At 45.7% G+C, this 23063-nt stretch overlaps 1 protein-coding gene across 6 annotated transcripts; it reads right to left on the reverse strand.

Annotated features, from left to right (window-relative positions):
* Positions 1-1414: 1414 nt before the first annotated feature.
* Positions 1415-22320, reverse strand: GOLGA2 (golgin A2). Of its 6 annotated transcripts, none has more exons than XM_080562403.1 (28): positions 22175-22320; positions 20794-20916; positions 20322-20402; positions 16844-16978; positions 16216-16259; positions 16010-16073; positions 15479-15538; positions 14914-14994; positions 13349-13387; positions 12865-12927; positions 12576-12669; positions 11798-11904; positions 11120-11178; positions 10553-10694; positions 9371-9460; positions 9080-9187; positions 8897-8984; positions 8052-8395; positions 7068-7181; positions 6563-6787; positions 6286-6385; positions 6110-6198; positions 5340-5490; positions 5132-5199; positions 4509-4611; positions 4155-4261; positions 3642-3810; positions 1415-3534 (listed from the first exon to the last, which is right to left on the reverse strand). In XM_080562403.1, the coding sequence occupies exons 1-28, from the start codon at positions 22220-22222 to the stop codon at positions 3284-3286; spliced, it is 3147 nt and encodes a 1048-aa protein (XP_080418529.1). In that variant the 5' UTR covers positions 22223-22320; the 3' UTR covers positions 1415-3283. The 6 variants fall into 6 exon arrangements, with proteins under 6 accessions (XP_080418529.1, XP_080418528.1, XP_080418530.1 ...); XM_080562402.1 differs by having other exon boundaries at positions 8052-8398; XM_080562404.1 differs by lacking the exon at positions 20322-20402 and having other exon boundaries at positions 8052-8398.
* Positions 22321-23063: the final 743 nt, after the last annotated feature.

Consider the following 23063-nt stretch of genomic DNA (forward strand, 5'->3'; position numbering starts at 1 on the left):
AGTTTTGGACACAAAATTGCTTGCTTCTTAAAGAGGTATTTTTGTATACGCCTACTTGTGGAACACAGCAAGCAGGCACTGAGCTGTAGTTTCTGTGGCAAGCGGTGTCATTTGGGTCCATATCCGAAGTACAGTCTGAACAGTCTTAATGCAATTGGAATTTGCTTTTAACCTGAGGTGGCATTTCTGTCTTAGTATAAACTGGGTAAACCTGCTGCTACTGTCTCCATGTCAGAACAGGTTTCAGATCCTGCTGTTTCTCAGTGACAGCCCTGTTTCTCCCTAACTCCTGAACTTAGCACTGCTGTCCTAATGATCACAATTGATTCCTTAAGCCCCTGTGGAGCAGGGCTCCAGCACTACTGCCCTAGAAAGAATTTAGGAACCTTGGGGTTTCTGACCTGCATCACTGCACTGCTGATGCTTGATTTAGTCCTGGTTGCTGTTGGCTACAGCTGGCTGTGATACTTGTCAAATCTCCCTAGTAACATTTTTAATAAGCTAAAATTTTACTCAAAGCTTCTATGTATAGTGGATACTGCTGTGGGTTGGGTGAATAGACTAGATCTCTAGTGATTCCTTCCTGTGCATCTTTTAGCTATTTCTGTCCTTGCATGTTTTTAAGTTGTAACTTCATAATTTCAGCTTCTATGCCACTGAGACAATGACCCATTGCTTGTCCTACCCTTTTTCTTCACTGGAACTCTTCTACCGATATCTGGTACTACAATTAGGGCTGTTCTTAAAGAACATTTTATTTTAGCTTTAATTATTCAAGGGAGTAGTGGACCCTTATTTTGCAATCTCTAATCTGGTGGTTTTCAGTGGTTAAGTACGTTATAAGAATACCAGCTACACTGCCCAGGCAAGAGAAACTTTTACCCCTGACCTACAGCCTTGTCAAACAAATTGGTCTGGCTCCAGCTTAACAGCTGTTTCCTGTTTGTTTGGTGCTTCTGGCCTTTAAGAAGCATTTTTTTTTTATTCTTCCTCAAACCAGAGGTGGCAGAGGCAGTTCAGTTACTGTAATTTAAAGGTAAGGTGTGTCAGCTGAACAACAGAATCACAGAATCGTCTAGGTTAGAGACCTCCAAGATCGAGGTTATAGTTAGTGCTAAATAGTTAGTGCTAGTGTCATCTTAGTGTATTCCACGTAAAGGTGAGATCGGGGAAATGATTCTAGAGGGAAAAAGGATTAAAAAAAAATCAGAACCTAGACTTCATATGTGAAATTGGTAGCCAAGGGAGAAGTATCTAGACCTGGCAGCAGTCTGTCTACAAGAAAACATTCATAACTTAAGTGGAAAGGGCATCAGTGCCAATGTGGGAGTTTCTAGAGGAATTTCTTTTCTTTACAAATTTTTTTTACCAAACTTCAAAGTGATCTGAACAGAAGAAATACAGCTAGCCAGTACCCATCTGAATAAGTTTATTCAGAAAGCATGTTTGTAACAGGACTAAGTCACCTCTGCAGCAGACTGCAGAGCTTCTTCAACAGCTTCTTCTCCTTCACAGCTATGGAGAAGAACACTTAATAAATATTTATTCCATTTATAATGTTCTGCATTAAATCACATGTTCTGCATTAAATCACAACCCTGCCCCCTTAGTTATTATGATACAGATCATGAGTAGCCTGAGCAGGCATAAACACTGCACCAGGCTGATCTTCCTTCAAGGAATATACAGCATTTTACACAGATACATTATATATACAACCCTATGCAGCCAGGAGCTTGAGAGCCCCTATCACTCATATTGTGCCATTAACAGACAACAATAGGGCCAATAAAGTGAAAGGAAGTCAAAAACAGCTTCCACCTTCCTCTGGTGGGTTCATATGAAAACATATTGTTCCACGTATGCTTCTAGTTGTATATGGAAAAATCAAAATGAACCATTTAAAAAAAAATAAAGCCTTAACCTACTTTTGGCATTAGAAAAAAACTTCTGTTATATTAGTAAAGCTCAACTAACTCAGACACCAGTAAAAACAGGCTGGTGTTGACCAGGCAAAAAAATGATACTGCATTTGTGTGCTTGCACCTCTCCTCTTGACAGCTTAGGGTGCTCCTTCAGGCACTAGCCCAGGTTAGTACTTCGGGACTGCACAGCTGTGAAATTCAGGTCCTCTTACCCACCTTAAAACTTCATTGAGTCTGTAACCGTATTAAGAACAGGCAGTTTGTGTCTGAAAGATTTAGTTGTAAGGTATCTGCATGAGGGTTTGTACACCTAAGGGCTTGGCTTTGCTGCCACTTCGGGGACCTCTATTCACAGCATGTGTTCCCCTTAGAATTGGGCCTCTTGTTTCAAGGCATTGTCAGGTACCACCCCCTCTTAGGTGGGTAGATTACAACATCCTTTGCCACCTGCTTAATGCATTTCTTACCAAAATGGGAGAAGAAATTTAAGTGAGAGAAAACCATACCCTCCTAGAGTCCAGAAATTCAAAACAAAGCATGTTTATTAAGTGGTTTCCTTTTACTTATTTCTCCCATTTTTTTAAAAATAAATAAAACCTTCAGACACATACAAGTGAAACACGTCATCCTTCAAAGTGCAGTTACATTTCCACCCCACTCCCAATAATCACATAAAGCTTTGTCAAGTAACCGAAAAGACTCAAAAGGCAACCCTCAGCCCCTTCCCCTAGCGATGAGAATAAATGGGTCTGTAGTGCTGCCTAGCTAGCCAGAAGCCTGGAACTTTTGGCTGTTCAAGACTGACAAGGCTGGTTTCAGATACAGTTGCAAGAGGCAGGCTGCTGTGGAAAATGGGAAATTAAGATACATGGTGTGAAACAAAAGCAACCTGGTTAGAATCCAAAGAGTTTCTGTTACCAGAGGATGTTAGTTACTGTGGGAGCCTTGGAAGGAACTAGGCAGGTTACAGTCATGAATGCTGGATGAGAGCTGCTGCTCAGTCACTGCTGTGAAGCTGGGTGCTGGCAGCGGAGTCCTGGGCAGGGATACAGGACAAAGGCTCAAGTAATTTTGCCCGAAGTCATGGAGTCCCTTCCCCCAACCCACACTGGGCCCAGGTGATGTGCTGGCACCCGCTGCCTCCCCCTAATTTGAGCCAGCCTGTACTCCAAGCATACCACGGAACAGAAGGAAGATGAGGTCTGATGCTCAAGTTCCATCTGATGCAATCCCTCTTTCCTGCTGTCTTTAGAGCAGAGCTCTGTTCTGACCAAGGGCACTGAGCAGCGGTATGGGCACATACAAGTCGGTTTAGTCCTTGCAGGCTCATAGAAAATTGCTGTAAGAATTGTTGCCACTTAAACCACCATGATTTTGACCTCATCATTCTCATCGGCGCGGTAGAAGAATGGAATGCAGGGGTTTTCCAGCAAGGAGCCCACCCTCTCCTGAGGGTTCTGGATTTCTCTGAGAAGCTGCATTATTTGCTTTGCTGTGGGGTCGTCTTGGCTTGGCTGAGCAGCTTTAGTGTCAATAGGGGAGAAACCGGATTGGTGAAGAGCAGCAGCCTCTTGTTCTGCTTCGTCTGATAAATTCACTTCTCGTAACCCTGTAAGGCACACAAGACAAGGCAGGCAGGTAACTCTTCCCATCCATGCACAACAGCAAGACCTTGGGTTAATCCATTTTATGTAACTTGTTCTGGCTACAGCTTACCTTCTCCATCGGTAGCATTCAGTTCAATGCGCCTCTCCACTGGAAGTACACTTTCGTTCTGGCCTGCTAGCAGCTCTGGGTTTTGAGCAGCTGCTACATACTTGCTGTACCATTCATTCCTTTCCCTGACCAGGCGCATCACTAAATCCTGCAGTTCCAGTAATTTCACCTGTACCAAGGTAAAGGAAAACCTATGAAGTATCACAGTATCACAGATTTCTAGGTTAGAAGAGACCTCAAGATCATCGAGTCCAACCTCCGACCTAACACTAAGTACTCCACTAAACCATATCGCTAAGCTCTACATCTAAACGTCTTTTATGCAGTATGCACATCCCCGTGGCCACAAACTTCTCTGTAGTTTGTTGTCCTGCCTCTGTCACAAATCAGCAATTTCATCATTAAAGCTAGCTGAACAACAGCTTGTGAAGGCTTATACTATGCGGGTGCTCCCCAGGCCTGCCTACCATTGTATGCCCTGCCTGGAGTAGTACTACAGAAAAGATTCCTTGCCTTCATCTCTTCCTTATCTTGAGCCAACCTGCTGATGTACTCTTCTTTCTCCTGGTGCCGCTGTTTGAGGATAGCCCTTTGACTCTGGTATAATGCAATATACTCCCCTGGAACACAAGAGAAACATAAGGAACAAGTGTTAACAGGATTAGGGCATAAACCTTACCATGAGCACAGAGCTATGTTGCATGAGGATCCAGCAAATCCAGCCCTGGAGTGGAAGTTTAGCCTAGCTAAGCAGCAGTAGGAGACTTGAACTGCTTGGTATTTGGGAGGGTCCAGCTCCAAAACCTAGTCCCCAAATAACGCACTGAGCTAGCTCTAGCTTGTGTTGTTTGTGTTGCCTAAACATACCAATGGTGTCTGTTTCCCCAGACAGCTGTATGCAGCGATGTTCTAACTCTTCTAACCGTTCCTTCAGATCAGCTTTCTCACGCATCAGATCTGTGAAACGGGACTGAACACAAAAAATGGTATTAATTTCAGCTGCTCACGTATAGGAAATAGCCATGTTAAAGACACCCTCCACCCTCCTCTTGCTGCCTTTACAACTACTCTCTGATTAGGAACTGAGGAACTTATGAAAGGAACTGAGAGCTAGAGAAGGGGGTCTGCATTTTGGAGAACAGAAGATGGAACAAAGCGCCTTTTAGCCTTCTTGCTGCTGGGATAGCACAACTCCGGTCATACTCAGCTCCAAGACTGCACCTCCCGGCAGGGTGAAGATAGTCTGTTTTTCACTTATTTATTTAGTACGTGACTGTTAGGCCCTTACAGTCTGTGGGGTAGTGTAGGGGGGAGTTACTGCTGCAGGCTTCCCTGTGATGAGACAAGCAGCAATAGGCTTTTTAGAAGGTAGCTTATTATTACAGGACAGCTGCAACATATTCCCCTACAATTTGTTTGTTTGTACGACTGGCTGGAAGTCCAGCTGGGTGGGGTAGTGGGGATGAAAGAAAATGAGATCCTTTGCTTACCTGTAGTTTCTCCATGGCAGTTTTCAAAGCCTCGTGAACCTCCACTGGAACAGTATCCATGGTGGAATCTGGAAGGGACACGTGTAATTTACACATCCCCCTTGGTCACGATGCATCCATAAAACCTGTCTGTTTCACAGACGCCAAGGCCAGCTGGCTGGGGCACGCCTCAATATTCACACCATCTCCAAACTGCACGAAACCTTACCTCCACTCAGCACATTATGTTGCTGCTCCTGCCGAAGAGCTGCTATTTGCTGCAAGAGGCTTCTGCACTGCTGTTTCTGAGCAGCCAGCTGCTGCCTCATATCTTCTCGCTCCTTTTCCACTTGAGACATGGCAGACATCAAGAAAGCAACCTAAGATGAATTCCCAAGTATGCACATGAGTGTTTCTCCTGCGTGAAGTGTGATCAATTATACATCACAGGGCAAACAAAATAAGAGAATTTACCCTATGTTATTTATGGGTAGGAAATCCTACCCTGGGATTACACCAACAGCAACTACTGCATGTCTTCTCGTTCCCAAGTAGTACAAATCATTTCTTCTCTGCAGATTAAACTTGAACTCCCATGATAACTGTTTGATCACAGTGTTTTCCAATCATGACTGTACTTAGAGAAAAATCTAATATATGTTTGACACCATTTCCAAATTGCCTTCCAAACTAAGGAGAACATTAGCATCACAATAATTAGAGTGACTGCCAGCTGAATTGTCTTCATAATTAAATAAAGCCACTGCTGGACTTCCAGCCTGGCTTTCAAGGATGTTGCACAAGTCTTGGTTCTTAGCTGCTGTGCACAAGGGACTATTAACATTTCCCTCACTGTTGTGCCTCAGTAGGTAGGGATCACAGCTGATAAACAGCTTATGTGATGCACACGGTGGAACCGCTCTGCAGTTTAATCTACCTCCTTTTCTAGACATTTGTTCACAACTGAAAACAAAAGCTTTTCTACACATTAAGACCCACCATTTCTTCATGGCTTTCAAACTTCTCTGGGATCACTAATGAAGGTTTTTGGATTTCTTCAGTCATTGCTTCGCTTTCAACTCCATCTCCTGTAAAAGAGGGAAAGCGAACAGAGAGATAATGCCCCAGAGAGCCCAGCTCTACCTCCTCCCTGGAGACCAGCTGCAGCTACTCACCTTCTAGTCTGTGCAACATCTTGTCATCCAGCTCTGCTGCTAACTGACTGATCTGAGCTTGCAGCTCTTTGTTTTCCTTAGCTACAGCTTCCAGACTTTCCTACAAGAGAGAAGCAGAAAATCACAGGAGTTCTACACCTAAAACCCGCACAAACCAGACTGTAAGCAGTCACTACATTTCGAGGCAGCAGCATCACACACACACAAAGCAAGCAGTGCTTCTGCTCCAGACATCATTTTTGCTCCAGTCTTCCCACTTGCCCCTTTGCACTGTTACCTTGGTCTGCTGCAGTTCCTTCAGGTGCATTTCCACTGTCACCTTCCCCTGAACTTCCTCATGCTGCAGCCGATCCATAAGCTGTGTCTGAAGCAAGTACTGTTTGTGCAGCTCCTCCTTCTCAGCAGCCAGTTGCTGGTATGCCACAGTATACTGTTGTAAGTGGCTGTAGTATTGGTCCCGCTGCTCCTGCAGAGCCTGAGCCTCCTGTGTTTTCAGTTCCAGCTAACGTAAGACAAAACCACCAGATCAAACCATTTTGTCAGAAAAAGATGATCCATGTGGCATGATCCAAACTGTCAATGTTGCCCCAAAACCACCAACCAGGCAGGCAGCCACCATCTGCCCCCACATGCTGGTCCCCCACATCAGACAGCAGATGATGTGAGAAGGCTCCCAGCTTGATCATTACAATACCAATTTCCATCTTTCCATCAAAGTTTGGTATATTGCCAGCTCTTCTTTGCATAAACTGCTACACACCTGTCCTGCCGCTGTTACTTACTGTCTCTTTGAGCTCCCCCAGGTTCTCCTGCAGCTGCCCAAGCTTCTTGGCCAACTCCTTCTTTACATGTTGCTCTGACTGTAGGGCACTTGTAACCTCCATGTTTTCGTTTGTCTGCAAGAATCCAGTACCACTGTATAAGGAAATCGCCCCAATCCCATAAGCATATTTTCTTATAAACTAAAGCAATAAACCACATTCATTCCTGATACAACAGGGTGCCATGCCTCGTGTTAATCTGAGGTGTAAGTAAGGGCCATAAATTGACTGTTCAGGGCAGTAAATAACTTCTTAAAAAAAAAAAAAAATCAGAAGAGAGGAGCAAGGAAAGAGCCAGGGGAATCAGTGCTGGGACAGTGCCAAGAGGAGGCCTGGCACATCACACAGCCTGTCAGCTCCAAAGCAGATGGGTGATGTGAATATCCCAAATGAAGCAACAGACATTCAAAAACAAGACGAAAAGTTCAGAAAGGACTAAAGAAAAAACAGTGACCAGGCCATCTGTCAGCGTGCCAGGGCCCCAGAGGAGAAGCTGTTACATTGAAAGAAACAAGCAAGAGTAACGATTCAGCTCCAGGACAGAAACAATGACAGCAGCAGGACAGAAGACTGCTGAGAATTTCTTCCTCACAGGCAAATCCAGGGAACAGAAGACAGGTGTCTTCAAGGGTAAAAAGACTGGAAGAATATTCCGGGAAAAGAAACAGCCTGACTGCCAGTGGAGGAAAAAGGTAAAGGAAACTGCTTTGGACAGAGATACTTGTTTGTTTGCCAGAGCACCTGGAAGAGTACTGAATTAGAGGGAACCTCCTAGCATGGCAATATATATCACAGAAGATGGAGCAGCCATAGCCCCAAAGGACCAAAGACAGATAATGCTTCTGACAGTTTTTTGTGTTTTTTTTTTTTTCTTTATACACATCTGTGCAAAAGGATTGCACCAGCGTGGGAAACAGTGGGAAAAGAAGCATGAAAGAGACATACCAGTCTGACAAACCCATTCTGCAGTTCGGCCAGCTGTTCCTTCAGCTCCCGATTTTGGCTCAGTGCCCTGCTGATTGTGGCCTTGTCACTCTGCATGTTCTCCAGGATCTGCTGTCTGTCCACAGACTCCTCGTTGTAGCGCTGCACAGCCTTCTCGAGCTCTAGCAGCCGCTCCTCCTGCTCCCGGTTGAGGTGGCTCAGTTGCTCGTTGTCCCGGACCTGGGCCTGGTATTGCCCATGCAGTTCCTCCTTCTCCTGCTGCAGCCGCTGGATCTCTTCCTGCAGACTCAACTCAGCTTCTGTAGGCCCTGCTGGTGAGGAAGGCTCAATATCCATGGGTTTTACTGCTAAGGAAGTGGAAATAAAAACAGATCAGTCAGAGGGATGGATTGCTTGTGTAATACACATCAGAGCTACACAAAGCATACCCCAACGTGTGTCATTGACTCAGAAGGTATAACCAGCCACAATATCTAGAGAAGTTGGGCATTGAGAGTAACAAAGGAGCAAACTACTCGAAAACCAAGCACAACACCCTGCTGTGTACCGCCCTCTCCCTCACAGCCCTAGCAAGAGCATCCCACCTGCCTGATCTCCTGGCCCAGAGGGGCTGACAGTACAGCCAGACAGATACTAAAGACATAAATCTTCTGCTGATCAATTACTTGAGGTAGTTCAATTGTTCTCTGCTAGGATGAAAGGTCTCTTAGGATTACCACTCTTTCAGCCACCTTCATGATTTCAGAGCATCAGAGCTACTTGTATACGCAGAAGTTCTGGCACAGCGGGGACAGAGTTAACCTGCCGGTACTCTGTGATATGAAGTCCCACTCTGGAAGCCCTACCTGATTTGCTTAACAGCTCTGTAACATTGGCTTCCAGCTCTCGAATTTGGGCCATATGCTTCTCCTTCTCCTCTGCCATTGTGTGGACCTGCAAGGCCACACAAGTGAAGGTTAAAACAACACGCGTGGTGCACTCACTCCTGTGTTCACCAAAAGCAGCTGTGATACTGCCTGTGAGGTTACCTGCTCTGCAAGCTGCTGTACTCGCTGCTGCCAAATGCTCCCCTCTTCCTTCAGTTTCTCTACATACTGATCTCTTTCTGTCTGGAGCTGGTGAAGTGACTCCGTGAGCTGTTCAAAACAGAACACAAAGAAAATTGTATCAGCTGAATAAATTAAATGGCTGACTGCGTGAAGGATAAAGCTTGAGAAAAACAGCATTAACACAAAGCTCAGGCTGCATTCTTCTGCCACACAAGTTTCTTTACAGAAGTCAGGATTCGGATCATCAATGTACTTAATACAACACCTTACCTGAGCAATCTGGGTTTCCAGGCTTGCCCTCTCCTCCAGTGCCATCTGCAACTGCTGGTTTACATCCAGATTCCCTGACTGATTGGAGAACTGCCCACAAAAAAAATCAAGAAATTATGGCAAAATGTTAGTATCCAATTTCTGTGTAGCCTCTCCCCTGATTTTAACCATCCACGTGATCCATGTTACAACCCTCTATAGCTCTTTAAAATGCTTCAAGTCATACTGAAGTTGACTGAACAACAAAGTAGTGATCAAAATCAAAAAGTTCAGATTTTAGCCCGGTAAAACAAGCTAAACTGGGCAGTTCCTCCCTAACAATTTTATATTTACTATATTTTTAATTAAGAAAATGGGCTCTAGTCAAATCACTTGGCTTAGAAACCTCATGCATTTCAAGAGTCTGTACTACACAGACCGGTCAGATGGTATAAAAACTTGTGACCTTAAAAGTTGTCAAACATGCCAGGAATTTAAAGCCAGTGCCTGGAACATGTCAGTGGATGAAGCAGCAAGGCTGGTTCAGTTAAGACACAACACTTTCCCCAGAAGAGTAGCAACTGGCTTTATTTCAAGGGTAATTTAAGCCACTGCCTAAAACCAAAAACAACAAAGCACCAAAAAATAAAAAAGAGCAGTTTCTTCCATGGTGGGCTCACCTTAACACCAAGTTTGCTGTCTGAACTGTTAACAGCTGACTTCACACATCCCCTTTCTAACTAGCTTGCTCATCTTAACTTCACCGAGCTGACCTTTGAGCTGCCATTGTTCAATTCACCTGCTTCTGTAAGGATAGGTACAAAACCCACTCTTAACTCGGCTGGCTTCTCAATGACACTGCACAACAGCCGGGTAACCAAAAGGCTGAACAGTGACAAGAAAAGTCACTCCATCGGCACACTTGGTATGTTCAGTCACCCTCTCATATGGTATACGTTTTTGGTGTTTTTTTTTTTAGCAGACCAGTGTCACAATGACTTTCAGTCTACTGCTCCAACTCCTTAGAGTATTGCCTTTCTATTCTCAGGGGCCTCACTCAAAACCTGTTCCTAAGAGGACGTCTTGATGAGATTTTATGCCTGACTTTAGAAACAACAGTTCAGTCTTGCCTTCACTCTTAGGAGCGAAGCCTTACAATGATCAGTGCGATCTACCCTCGCGTGCCAGCAGTAGTATGGTTACCTGCTGAATCATCAGCTCAGCCATTTCCAGTTTCTTATGCAAGTCCTCCATATCCAACTTCATAGCTGAGTTCTCAGAAACCAGGGAGCGGAGTTTCTCTGACAGTTCCGAGTTTTGCTGCTTTATTTCCTCACTGCCCTTGCTGAAACAAACACAAAAAATTAAAGTGGCAACACTGTATTGTCTATGGGTTTGCAGACATCCACGTCATAAATTTACAATCTGGTTCTTCACAGCAGCTGGAGTCATAGAAACGTTTGGAAGAGACCTCTTGGAGGTCGTCTTGTCCAAAATCCCACTCAAAGTGGGACCAGCCTAACACCAGCTCTGGTCAGCCACAGCTCTGCATAGTTGCTGTGAGCACTTCCAAGGATGAAGATTCCACAGCTTCCCTGGGCTATGTGTAGTACAGCACTGGAACACATCTAGTGACTTTTATTACTATTATTCTTACATTGAATATCCAGCCTTCCAAGGCACCTCCTGTCGTCAGTGCTCCTTGCTAAGTTTTGTGGCTCTACTGAGAAGAGGAGCGTTACTCTGGAGTAACGTGCAGAACAGGCTTACCTGTGTTTGTACAGTTCTAGTTTCAGGTTGTCTCGCTCCTTCACTAACTCTTTATTATGCTGGAGAAAAAGCAAATGATTGATTTATCTAAGTCAAATAAACAAACAGATAACATAAAATGTTCAAAGATTACCGTATTTTACCTTTAACAGATCAGCTAATGCAGAAAAGGTCACAATTTTGGCAAAACCCTCAGGACAGGTTTGCTCAGAACCTCATCTATAGCTACAGCAGGCTGTACAGCCCATCAGACTACACAAAGGACGAATTTGCCAGGAATTCATCTGCTTGGTCTTTTCAAATGCCATGCTACTAACTGGTCATGAGGTTATTTCTGCAAACTTCTGGATTAGTATCAATACCGAAGTGTCTGTTTGATGGAGACCCTCCTGGGACGAGGTCTCAGTGACACTTCTGTTGCGTGGAGCTGGCAGAACTAATGTAGTAAGGTGCCAGATCTGAAGACAGCAACTGGACCATGTAATTAGTGGTCACAGAAACCTGAAAAGTTTGCCTTGATCTTGGAGAATACAGGGTTTTACAAGGTTAATTAACAATTAACAAGGTTAATTTCTACCTCCTCTCTAAGTAGTCACTACAGACTTTGCAGTAGTATAGTGACAAGCAAATAGCCAAACACAGAGCTGCTGGTTAAGCATAAACAGAGGTGACTCTTACCTTCTCTGACTGTTTTTGCTGCATAGAGATGGAGGACAAAGTGCGTTCTAGCTCTGATACCCTCTGGCGAGATGACTGTAAACGAGCAGCAAGGTCTTCAGCTTCTCCTGAGCAAGTCAGAGCAGAGTCAGTTGAGACAAGACCACAAAGGGATTTTTGGAGCAGGCTGAACAGCACTTTCTACTTTGTTAACAAGCTCTTAAACACTTCAGAGAGGGCAGCACAGCACAGAGCTCTGTAAATCAGTAGACCTGGTTCTCCTCCTGGCTATACAGGTCATTCACCAGCAACCTGGGGCAGTAAAGCTCTCTGTAACTACCTTCCTCAGTTTTAGAGGGAGATGATGAAACTTCCTTTGCAGAACAATAGGCAGTATGTTTATTTTTCTACTAGAGTAAATTGCTGAAATTTAGGTGAGAATGAAAGCCTCGGGTAAAACCTACACTAACATGACAGCTGTGTGGGAGGGATGGTGGAGAAAAGGGAACAAAGTTTTAAAAGAATCTGAAGAAAGTGAGAAAAGAACAGTCTGGGGTAGTCACCAGGCCCAAACAGGGCTGACAGGGCTGTAATGATGCACAAAAGAACCTCAACTGCCATGGGATTACCATGCTCCAGTTTGGGGGCAGATATGATGACAGAAGCAGTGATGGTGCCAAGAATTGCTCATTAAGGAGTCAATGAGCATGGTGAGCTGGCTGCCAGCAACTATCATGCCTGTGACTTGAAATCCACAATTTAGCCAACAGCTTGAGCTGGAGTTTTTGGAGTCCTTTACCTGATTTCTGCCGTGCAGCTTGTTGAGTATGTCCAAGGGCTGTCTGCAACTCAGACTTCTCAGAAACCAGAATTCCAATCGTCTGGATATGAACCTTTGGGGGGAAAAAACGAGCTCAGTGGAAAAAATCTTTGCTTGTAACTGCAACATCACTGTTACCACAAAAGGATAATTTAGTAAAGGTAAAGAACTCTTGCAATTAAGTACAGACTGGCTAACTGGCTCTCCCAGTTTTCCTGAAAGAATGCAGAAGCCAAGCGACATTACTATAATGGAAGCTCTGTCTTACCTGTAGCTGTTCCCTCAGTGCTGCTTGCTCTTTAGAAAACTTCTGTTCAAACTCCTTCTTTTCCTGTACAAACAAACGATCCCTGTTCAGCACAAAATTCTAAATAGTTAACCCTTTTTGTTTTATGTCAAACTAAAAAAGCAGTGATTCATCAGTAGTGCTTCCAGCTTTTAACCAGTACCACTATTTTTAAAAGACATTCTCAGTCTTCCATTATTTGAACTACTTCTTTGTTTATCCATCCCAGAATGGCAACGATAGGTTCTTTATGCTGGCATAAATGTGCCAGTGTTTGGAATACAAAGTACCAAAAAGGCCTTAAACTGCACTCTGCTGCTTCCATTGCAGTCCTTTCCAACCTAAATGATTCTGTGTTCTATAAAACAAGATCACGCAGGCCCGTGCCAAAGTCCACTATGCTTTCTGCTCCTCAGAGAAAGAGATATCTACTTCTGTATCTATCCAAAAATAGGACACACTTTACCTTCTCCAGCTGATTCATTGCTTCTTGGTTCTGTTGTTTCTGCGGAAGAAAACGGATGCACCAGCATTAAGAGCGAGTACTCTCAAACTGCTGAAACACATTTCCACTTTGATGAAGTAGGACACATGCCCAATTAATGCAAACAATTTCCATTATCCTTTTCTGTAGAAGACTAAGAAGTTTGTCTCATCTATTAGAAATAATAGATTTGGGGCTCCCTTCACTGATACAGAATCACAGAATACACCAGGTATGTTTTTTGTTGCTTAGTACATTGCCAAAGTTGTTCCCAAATACCACTAATGCAACCCCTATCTGAGCATCCAACTTCAGTTAAACTTGCACCCCACATCTCTGAAATTAATTATAATCCTGATTTATTAGGATAATGACCAAAATGCATTCAAAAAAGAAAAAAAAAAACACAGCATAGTGTTTTAATTCAGACAAGATCTTAGACTTCTGCGGATTCGTGTGGGGTGGAGTGTTTGCTATTTGCTGGTGGTGTCCCCGTGGCAGTTTCTCTCAGTAACTACATAAACAGTACTTTTTCCCCTTCCCAAAGGATGGACATTGCTCAATTTTTACTACCACTATTTCAAGCACATTTTGAAACATGACTACAGAGGGAAGAGTGATGGATTACAGGTTTTGATTCTAGCAAAGCCAGAGCAAAACATAACTAGGGAAAGCAAAGACAAGACCGCAAATGCAGCAAAGACCCTATATAATTCCAGGCAAGACCGTGTTTCATACGCCTGTCGGAAAGCAGGCAAACAAGGAGAATCCTGGGCGGGCAATACCCCTACCTCTGCAGCCCAGCTAAAAGGCAAAAAGGAACAGAATGGAACCACAGTAACTCAAAACCAAAAATAACACAAGAGGGGTTGTGGGGTACACTGGGAAATGCTGAACTTTGGAAAAGGAGTACTGTGAGAGGAACAAAACGAGGAAAAGTACTTCAAACCAAGAAAGGCTCTTTTCAGACTGAAACAAGTTCACTTAGCTACATTTCATACGGTGTTAAAGCTGAAGGCTGAAAAGCAGCAGCAGGAATCCATGCAAGCCACAGGACAAAGCAGTTCATTCATAGTGCCAAGAGAAGCTGAGGATATGATCAGAAACCAGCGCCAGGCTCTCTCTTAGACCTATTGCTCCCACTCTGCTGGTATATTTAGAACAGCATCACCACCTGCCGAAATAGGTTTTCACAGTGCTGCTGGCACTAGAATTCTGTATTTCGGGGATTCAGACCAGGACCAGAAATAGCTGTTTTATCAGGATGCTTATCATCCAGGGAAAGCATGATGAGATCAACAGCGCACATTTAAGTGGAAACAACAAAACTGTGTTTCTTGTTCCTCAGATGAGCCAATACATGTACAAGTGGCCTTAGACTTTGATCTGAACAGGTTTTCCACACAGCCCATTTTGTTCCACACAAAGTGCTCTATAAGCAGCCTTCCTTGTGGCACTATAAGAGAACCCATAACCTCGCAGACACCCAGAGAGCATGGAGGAGCAGCAGAGACAATATCAAACTGGTTGGTTGGATTGTTTCTTACCAATTCCTCTATCTTTGTAATGAGCTGTTTGTTAGTTAGATTGCTGGAATCTAGGGCTACTGCCAGCTCCTGGTAACGTGTCTGATGGGCACATGCAGAGAGGAGAAAAAGGGAGGGGCAGAAAAGGAGGAGGGGAGGAAAAAAAAGCAATAATTAAAAAGAAGAGAAAAATAAACCATTATCACAGTTTGATAAAAATCAGATTCTCCAAACAAATCTACAGTTTCAACAAGAGTAGCTGGGACATCATTGTATTTTATCAGTTGCTGCTAAGGCTTCTTTTTGACATAAAAGTCCACCAAAACTAAGGACTAGAGCTGCATGAAGGCCAGATTATCCCCAGTCCCCAAACGGGAAATACCTCAGATACCTGCCTCCTCCTGCTGACCACAACTACCTGATTACAGAGGAGGGCAACGCTGGACAGCGAGGTATGTGAACTGTATATTCAACTGGGTCTTGTTAACACTGCTGTAAGCACAGAGTCCCAAGTCAGTCATCAAGACTAGCAAATAAAAATAAACAAATAAATAAAAATTAAAAAAAAACACTGAGAACAACTTACTTCCATTTCCTTAATATTTGTGGAAGAAATAGCACTTTCCCCATTCACGTATGATGTAGACTAGAAGAAAAAAAGCCAAGTCAGTCAGTTTTATTCCCCCAGGCAACAAATCATTATCAAGTAAGAACTGACTATCATAATACTTCTTAGAGCACCTTTCACTTCAAAGTACCACAGCCAGCCAGAAGAGTATTTTTTTCTGTGTCTAAGGATAGATGCAGACTCCCCCCTGTGACAAGCTGATATGAATTATGCAGATTGACTTCAGATTCTTTGCCACTAAATCAAGAATACATCTTTCCATGAATACATGCTGTTCATTCATCCCACTCTGCTCCTCTTCCTACTGCTGAAATTTTACATTCCTAAAACTGGAGGTTTTGCTTCTCAGTGCTTAAATATCTTATTGTTCAGTAGGACGGCTGTAGACATCTCCAAGATTGAAGAGCGTTTTCTTGAACTGGCTGCGTAAAGCTCCACATCAGACACCAAGAAAATTATTAGGACAAATGGACCAAAACGAGGCCATACCTGAGAAACCAGGCCATTGAGTTGTTCAGACAACTGGCGGAGACTTTCTGTTGACGAGAGAGACCTGGGAACAAAAAAAGGCCTCGTGATGAAAATTTCTCCCAAAGAACTGCCCCAATCGGTACAGCAGTGGGGAGTAATAAAACTTGAATTTGTTGGACACTTGGGGATCCTTTTGCAAAGCTGTTTAATAAACATACACTCACCTGTTCTCATCCAAAGCATTTTTATGATCCTCAGCTTCATGAATCTGTGGATTGAAACAAAAATTACAAGCCTGTAAAAAAAGATGGGAGTGACATTTGCGAGTGTGTCACTAAGACTTGACTACGTGTGGGCTCAGGTTGCACAGTACCTGTAATTACTGCTCCCCAAAGAAAGATAAACTTAAAACCACTAACTCAGGTCCTAGCTCGCACATAATTTCTGAGTGTTGAGAGCCCGGGTTTCATGGAATGAAGAGTTAAGTGTTACTGGCTTTGTGTTTGCTGTTACAATTATCAGGATAATCGATGCTGCTTTGCTGGAAAAACTTCATCTGTGTCTTTAAGTAGTGAAAGGAAGAGCAGACTGCTCCAACTGGAGACCTATATTATTAGGAGAGCTTTCTGCTCATTAAATAGGAGAAAAGGGGAAGAGAACGGCAGCTTTGGAAGAAGCAGGGGCACGTGCATGCTCGTGCCCTCCACTCTCTCAGACAGATGATGTGGAGAATGCAGTATTTTTAACAGGAGATGATCTGAGCTAGTCATCCTGTAGTTTCAAAGACTGTCTTTCTCAGCAAAATCGTGGCATTGCTAACCAGTATGGCAATATTTGGGATGAGTCACAAACCTGTGTCAGCTGCATGCTCCCGGGAGCAGGCAGAACAGAACCACAACTAGGTAGACTGTTGCTGTTAGATAGCACAGGGACATCGGCAGCAAGCTGTTCAGCGTTACGAGTGGCAACATCACTGTCAAAGTATGCCTGTCACAAAACACATCACAGGAATTACAGCCGACATGCGAAACAAAAGGACCGCACACGAACACATCGCCTTGTGATAAGGCCTAGGAAGAACAGATGACAGATGTGAATGATCATTTACAAACATGTGGAAGGGGATCTGTGCCCACCCCAGAGCAAACAGGGGACTGCATCAACCCACAGACATCATCCCAGTCCCACGTCCTGCTAGACCCAGCCTGAAGACCTGGTGTCCCATAAGCAAACGCACTTCTTTATGTGGGGCACTAATATCACCCGACTCTAAGCTCACACACTAGATTTTCTGCAAAGGATTTGTCTAAAAGCGAGCAAAGACAAGGCCAGATGGGAGTCACTGCTCTGAAATGCACTGCCTTCGGGATGTCTCTGGGAACACTGCTCACTGCAGGCACACTGAGATGGGAAAGGACAGGCTAGTGAAGAAGGCTACCTGCAAACTGGGCCAGCCAAACTCCGCTGCTCCATCCTGAACTCAGTGATGTTTGTGGCAAGCTGGGAACCACCAGCTTAGAAACGGGACATTTGTGAACAGGCCAAACCCAGCACTGCTGGGAGCAGGTGCCCCTGGCCCTAGTTGGAGCTATGAATCCCGTGACTACAAGAATCTAAATAGAAAATGGCCCCAAACTATTTCTGGACAGCGATGCAAGTTCTCATCAGGTGTTCGTGGGAGGATGAACAGTATCTGATGACACCTCTGCCAGGCCCCAGTGAACTGGACAAACCTTGTACAGCACCAGAGAGCTGTAAAGACCCCGAGCAGCACTCTGCTGTTTTATGGCAATTGCTTTTATTTCATCATCCAGCTCTGGTAGGCCATAATTTAACGACACTGTGAAGCAAGCGAGAATCTTTCACCAGTTAACCCCACTGATACATTGCAGCTCTCTGCAACTCCATCTGAAAGACTTCCCTTTTGCTTCAGTCACTTCCTTGGCAGCCCTCAGGAAACACGAACTCCCTTTCTCTCTCAGCGTTCCCTATTCACCTGCACAGCGCTCCATTCATGACTCAAGCAGCCAGGAGGTGACAGTAACAGCGAAGACAGATTTAATGAAAGCAACAAGCAGGAAAACTGCAGAGGGAAACAAATGGAATCGTCTCGATTTCTTTTTAGCAGGACAGACACTTGCACTCTCAAGGAGCAATCTATGTTAGGTGCTTAAAGGAAAGTCAGGAATTCCCTTACTTCTTCCAGCTACGGGTTACTTCGCCTCTGTTTGTTCAGGCACTCATCAGGATAGAGCATCAGATGGACAGGATACATCTTAAAAACGTTTCCTCAGTTTTTTGATTGGGACTTTTCTTTGCTTAACACTTCAAGATGCAAAAACAGGTAACATGCCTTAACCACAGAATGCCTTCCTTCTGCCTCCAAAAGAAAGCGCTTTGAAGTAAATAAATTAAAGGAAAAAAAATGAACTGCATAATTTGTTGGAGACGGAAAGGTTTGGGAGCAAACTACTTTCCTGGAATTTACACTTTGTGAGGTTCTAATAAGGTAGAATAAGAAGCTGGTAATTTTGCTCAGCCTGGCCTATAGTAGGATCCATTTGTTTTCACACAAAGGCTCCTATTTTGTTGGGTTTTCTGTGTTTCACAGCCAAGAAAGCTGAAGTGGGTGAAGTGGGAGGGGTCTGCCTCCCATCAGACGCCAATGGCAGCAGTAGTTCAGATGCTAACGATCAGCTTTCCTGCCTTGTTAGCATCAGTTGAGGCTCTGAACAGCGTTTTCCTGACTCAGGATTTTTGCAAGACAGCAACTGGAAAGAGAAATCTTTCTCCCATTACAGATTGCAATTAAAGATTAGTTTTCAAGATATCCTTAATACCCCAGACACAATAACCCACAAATTGTGCGATAGCCAATCGGATCAAAATGCATCTCTCTGGGCTACAGAAGCAGAGAAAAATAATGAAAAAATGAGAACGAATAGAAGCAATAAATTTTCCATTTTCAGAACAGAACTGAAACTGTAGACGCAGGTGAACCTTCCCTGCAGGACGAGGTGCCACCTCAGCAGCAGCACTGCACCACCCGTCTTCACCCCGGCCTCCACCGTGAACAGTCTCTGAGATCTAACTTACACTGAGCTGGGGAGTTTAACTGAAAACAGGCCCTTTGGCAAGAGTAAATCATCAGCATGTTTTCTGACACTACTCGGGCACAGCCAGGACCCACAAACCTTCCGGTAAGTCTTTGTGTCACTTAAGCTCAACAGATACACAACCTACACACCTAAGGTCCGGATGGAGGAGCTTTCACTCTGCAGCAGCTGTCCTGCCCAACAGCAGAATCCACACACAAAAAAGGAGAAAATGGATACAAAGGTAATTCAGAGTGTGCTCCATACTATCTTGCGGGTTTCACTGCATCTACCTGATACCCCCCGATTCACTTAGTTGTATTTATTGGTGGAAAGGCTTGGATACAGAGTAAATATAATAAGGGGTTACTTTGTGACAACTAGACTTGAAAAAATGGTAGATAAATAAGCTACCAAAATGATGCAAGGGAAAATGAAAAGCAGAACTTTGGTACAACAAAACAGAAAGAAAATTCTTTACTTTCCTTAGTTTGTATCACAATTTGAGCCTTCTTTAATTAAACTGTCTGAAATATTTTTTTTAAAGGCGGTTTGCTTACATTTGCTCCTGAGCACATGTAGATTGCTTGCTGGAGTACTTCCTGCCCTTTCTTCTTCAGTAGCTACGGAAGACGCTAAAGCCTGTAAATGCCTGACTTGAAATACCTGACTTCCTGCCTAAACATATTTAAAGCCGTGGTACTTGCCAGACTGTACATCACCTGTGCAAGTTTCATCACCTGTCATAAAATGGGTTGGCTGGAATAACTACATAGCTTGTTCAGGGCAGCTGCTTGACGAGACACGAGCAGAAACATGCCCTTCAGAAGCACGGCACTAGAGTAAATAAAGCAATGACACACAGAACAGCAGAAATGCAGACTAAAAAGACACTACCTCTTCTTAGCGCGGTGTTCCTCAGCAGTTAATTTATTGCTTCACCCCAGATTCCTTTTTCCTTACAGCTCAACTGTCTCAAGGACAAGCATTTGACAAGGTTCACTTTTCCACGTGTTAGGTTTGACAGAAACCAGGAGGAAACAAGCACTTACGAGCAATGGAAATGCATGTTAACAAACAGCTCCATGTTAATAAAAACAGCAACAAAACTCAAGCAACTGACAGCAAATATGCCAGAACAAGGCTCCATCCAAAAATCAAGGTCAGTTTAAACAGAACCCGAAGCATGCAGTGGGGATAGCAAGTCACTGAGAAGGACACGAGCACTGCCTCACCTTCCTCTTGTCCAATGAGGGTATGGCTACCCCATTGGAGCGGTTAAGGTCTGACACCAGCACCTTCAGAATGTTCTGAATCTAAAGGAGGCGAAAGAAAAGTGGAAAGAGAAACGGCTCAGAAAAGGACAGGGAGAAAAATGTCAATCAAAGGCAGCCAAAGAAACTGGCATCCTCCAGCTCCGTAGGAGCCTCAAAGCACACCTCAAAGCAGCACCTCTGGACATACCCAGGGTTGCACTACAGCATTCTATGATCAAACACCGCCTCGCCACGTAGCCTGACTGTAGCATGCACCTTTCAGGAGTTTTAGCTGCTAACCACTGTAGCACACTTCATACGCTGCTAACACAGGCACACGAGCCATTAATATGACACTGGCACAACCCTCTTTCAGCTGTGGTTATGCTGTTTGGGAAGCCAAAGAACAAGGCGGAGGCAAATTATTTGGGAGAAGGAATGAGACGCTCACGTTCTCTGGAGACTGTCTGTCATCATTTGTGGGAGTCTCGGGTCTACTTCCTTCTTTAGTTTTTCGTTTTTTCTTGGCTCCCGCAGTTGCTCCAGGGCTATTCTTCTGCTGATATTCCTTCAGCTGCGAAAAAAAAAAAAAAATTTGAAGTCCAAACAGAATATGTCTTTTATGAGTATAATGTCGACAACAAAAAAATGGGTAAAAATAAAGTGTAAGGACAAGAGAAACTGTCTTGAAAGAGTTCACCCTCTGAAAAAAAATACCAAAATAATTCAGAGATGCATAAAAGTGAGAACTAGCATAATGAGTTTATGACAAGAGACTCAGGGTTGTAAATATACAACTTTTGTAAATAACTAATGAAGTTCCTGGGAAACAAAGAATTTGATACCTTTTGCTGTAATTGGAAGGAGATGAAAAAATATTTTTAAGTCTATAACTAGCACCAAGGAGAAAAAAAAATAAACAGCAGTCAATCCTAAATGCCAAGTGGAAAAGCAGTCTGAGAGGAAGGGCTTCCATTCTGGGAAAGAAAAATTACAATCTTCATAGATAACGCAGTAATACAGACACTGGCCTAAGTGTGAACTAGGGGGATAAGCAATCTCTAATTGATTTTAAAATAATATCCATTTCACCTCGGCCAGGCTGATAAGCTCGAAGCTGAACCCTGCCAAGTGTTGTGGTGTTCGGGTGGCGCACCGAGCCCCCAGCCCGAGCAGTGCCAGGCGGGTATGTCCGGCACTGCCTGCAGCAGCCCCCTGCCAGGCAGCCCAAATCCCTCCGTTCCGTCCAGACACCGCAGCTGGCAGCTGCTGCCACCCCCCCGGCCAGGCGGCCAGGGCCGTGTTTCAAAGCCAAGGTGGCAAAAATAAAATAAGAGGGATCCCATTTATTCGGAGGATTTCAAAATGGAAGCCTGAGCCGCTCCAGGACACTTTCCCAGCCGCTTGACTTTGACACCGGCACGCGAAGCCGCCGGGACGGACGGGGCTGGGCTGCCCCGCGGGGACGGAGAAAAAAAATAAAAGAAAAAAAAATGAAAAAAAGGGAAAGAAAGGAGAAAGGAAGGGACAAACAAACACAGAACCCGGGCGGGCGGGCGGACAGCACCGGCCCAGGCCCGGCCTCCCCGGGGCCGCCTCCCCCGGGCTGGGGAAGGCCCGGCCGCAGCGCCCGGCACCCGGGGACACCCGGGGACACCCGGCGACACCCGGGGGGCTCCCACCGGGGCCCGGCGGAGCGGAGCGGCCCCCCCGGTGCCCCTCGCCCCTCATCGCAGGAGGCCGGGCCCGGCGGCTCCGGTCCTCACGGGGCGCCGGGGCCCGAGCAGCCCGGCGGCTCCGCTCCGCTGCCGTCCCGTCCCCCCTTCCCTCACCTTCTTCTTGGCCGCCGCCAGCTTGCTCTGCCTGCTGCCGTCCGCCATGTCCGCCCCGCGCCCGGGCCACGTCAGCCGCCGAGGGGAGCGGCGGAGGCGGCCGCCAGGCTCCGCCCTGGCCCGGCCCGAGCACAGCGCCCGCCCCGCCGGGTCCCTCCCGGCCCCGGTCCCCTCCCGGTCCCCTCCCGGTCCCGGTTTGTCGCCCCCCAGCCGTCCTTTCAGCCCCTAATGGAGCCGAGCTCGGGTGGGGAGCGGGCTGCCCGGAGCCTGCGGGCTGGGCACGCTGCCCCCGGCCTCTGGCGGGCACCTGCGGCCGCCCCCCGTGGCTCCCCAGCTCCCGTGGGTCGCTTCGCTGCCCGGGCGCTGTCGTGGAAGCCGCGGCTCGCCCGGGCTGTGTTTCACTGCCGTGCGGTTGTGGTCTCGCACCCTCGGGCCTTCCAAGCTGGGCAAGAGCAGAGCGTGGCTCTGAGAAGGGTCCAGCTCCTGCTGCGCCTGGCAGTGCACAGCGGGCAGCCAGCGTTCACCTGTGGGCCAGGAGAGCTGCGGGAAGAGGGCTGTGTGCTCGCTGAGGACCGGACAGCAGCTTTATTCCCTCCTGCACCCTCCTAGTGGCATGCGCCTGATGGCAGCTGGGATGGCCAGGCATGGCTTGGGGTGCCAAGCCTGTCGGTTCCAGGCACAGCTCAGGGGCTCAAGTGCATCAGTTCCAGCCCCGTTCCTCGCTTCGGCTCTGCCCCAGCCGGTGGCTGCTTGGGGTCCCCAGGGGAGCACCCGGGGGGCTCTGAGGGACACTGCGGTGTCCAGTTGGCGATCATGGTGGCGGGGTGCTGGCTGCTCCTTCCTTCATAAGGGCAGCAGCGCAGGGCCCCCAGAGCTCCTGTTGAGAGCC

This window comes from Anser brachyrhynchus (assembly GCF_964034855.1).
Source record: "Anser brachyrhynchus genome assembly, chromosome: 19".
Taxonomy (NCBI): domain Eukaryota; kingdom Metazoa; phylum Chordata; class Aves; order Anseriformes; family Anatidae; genus Anser; species Anser brachyrhynchus.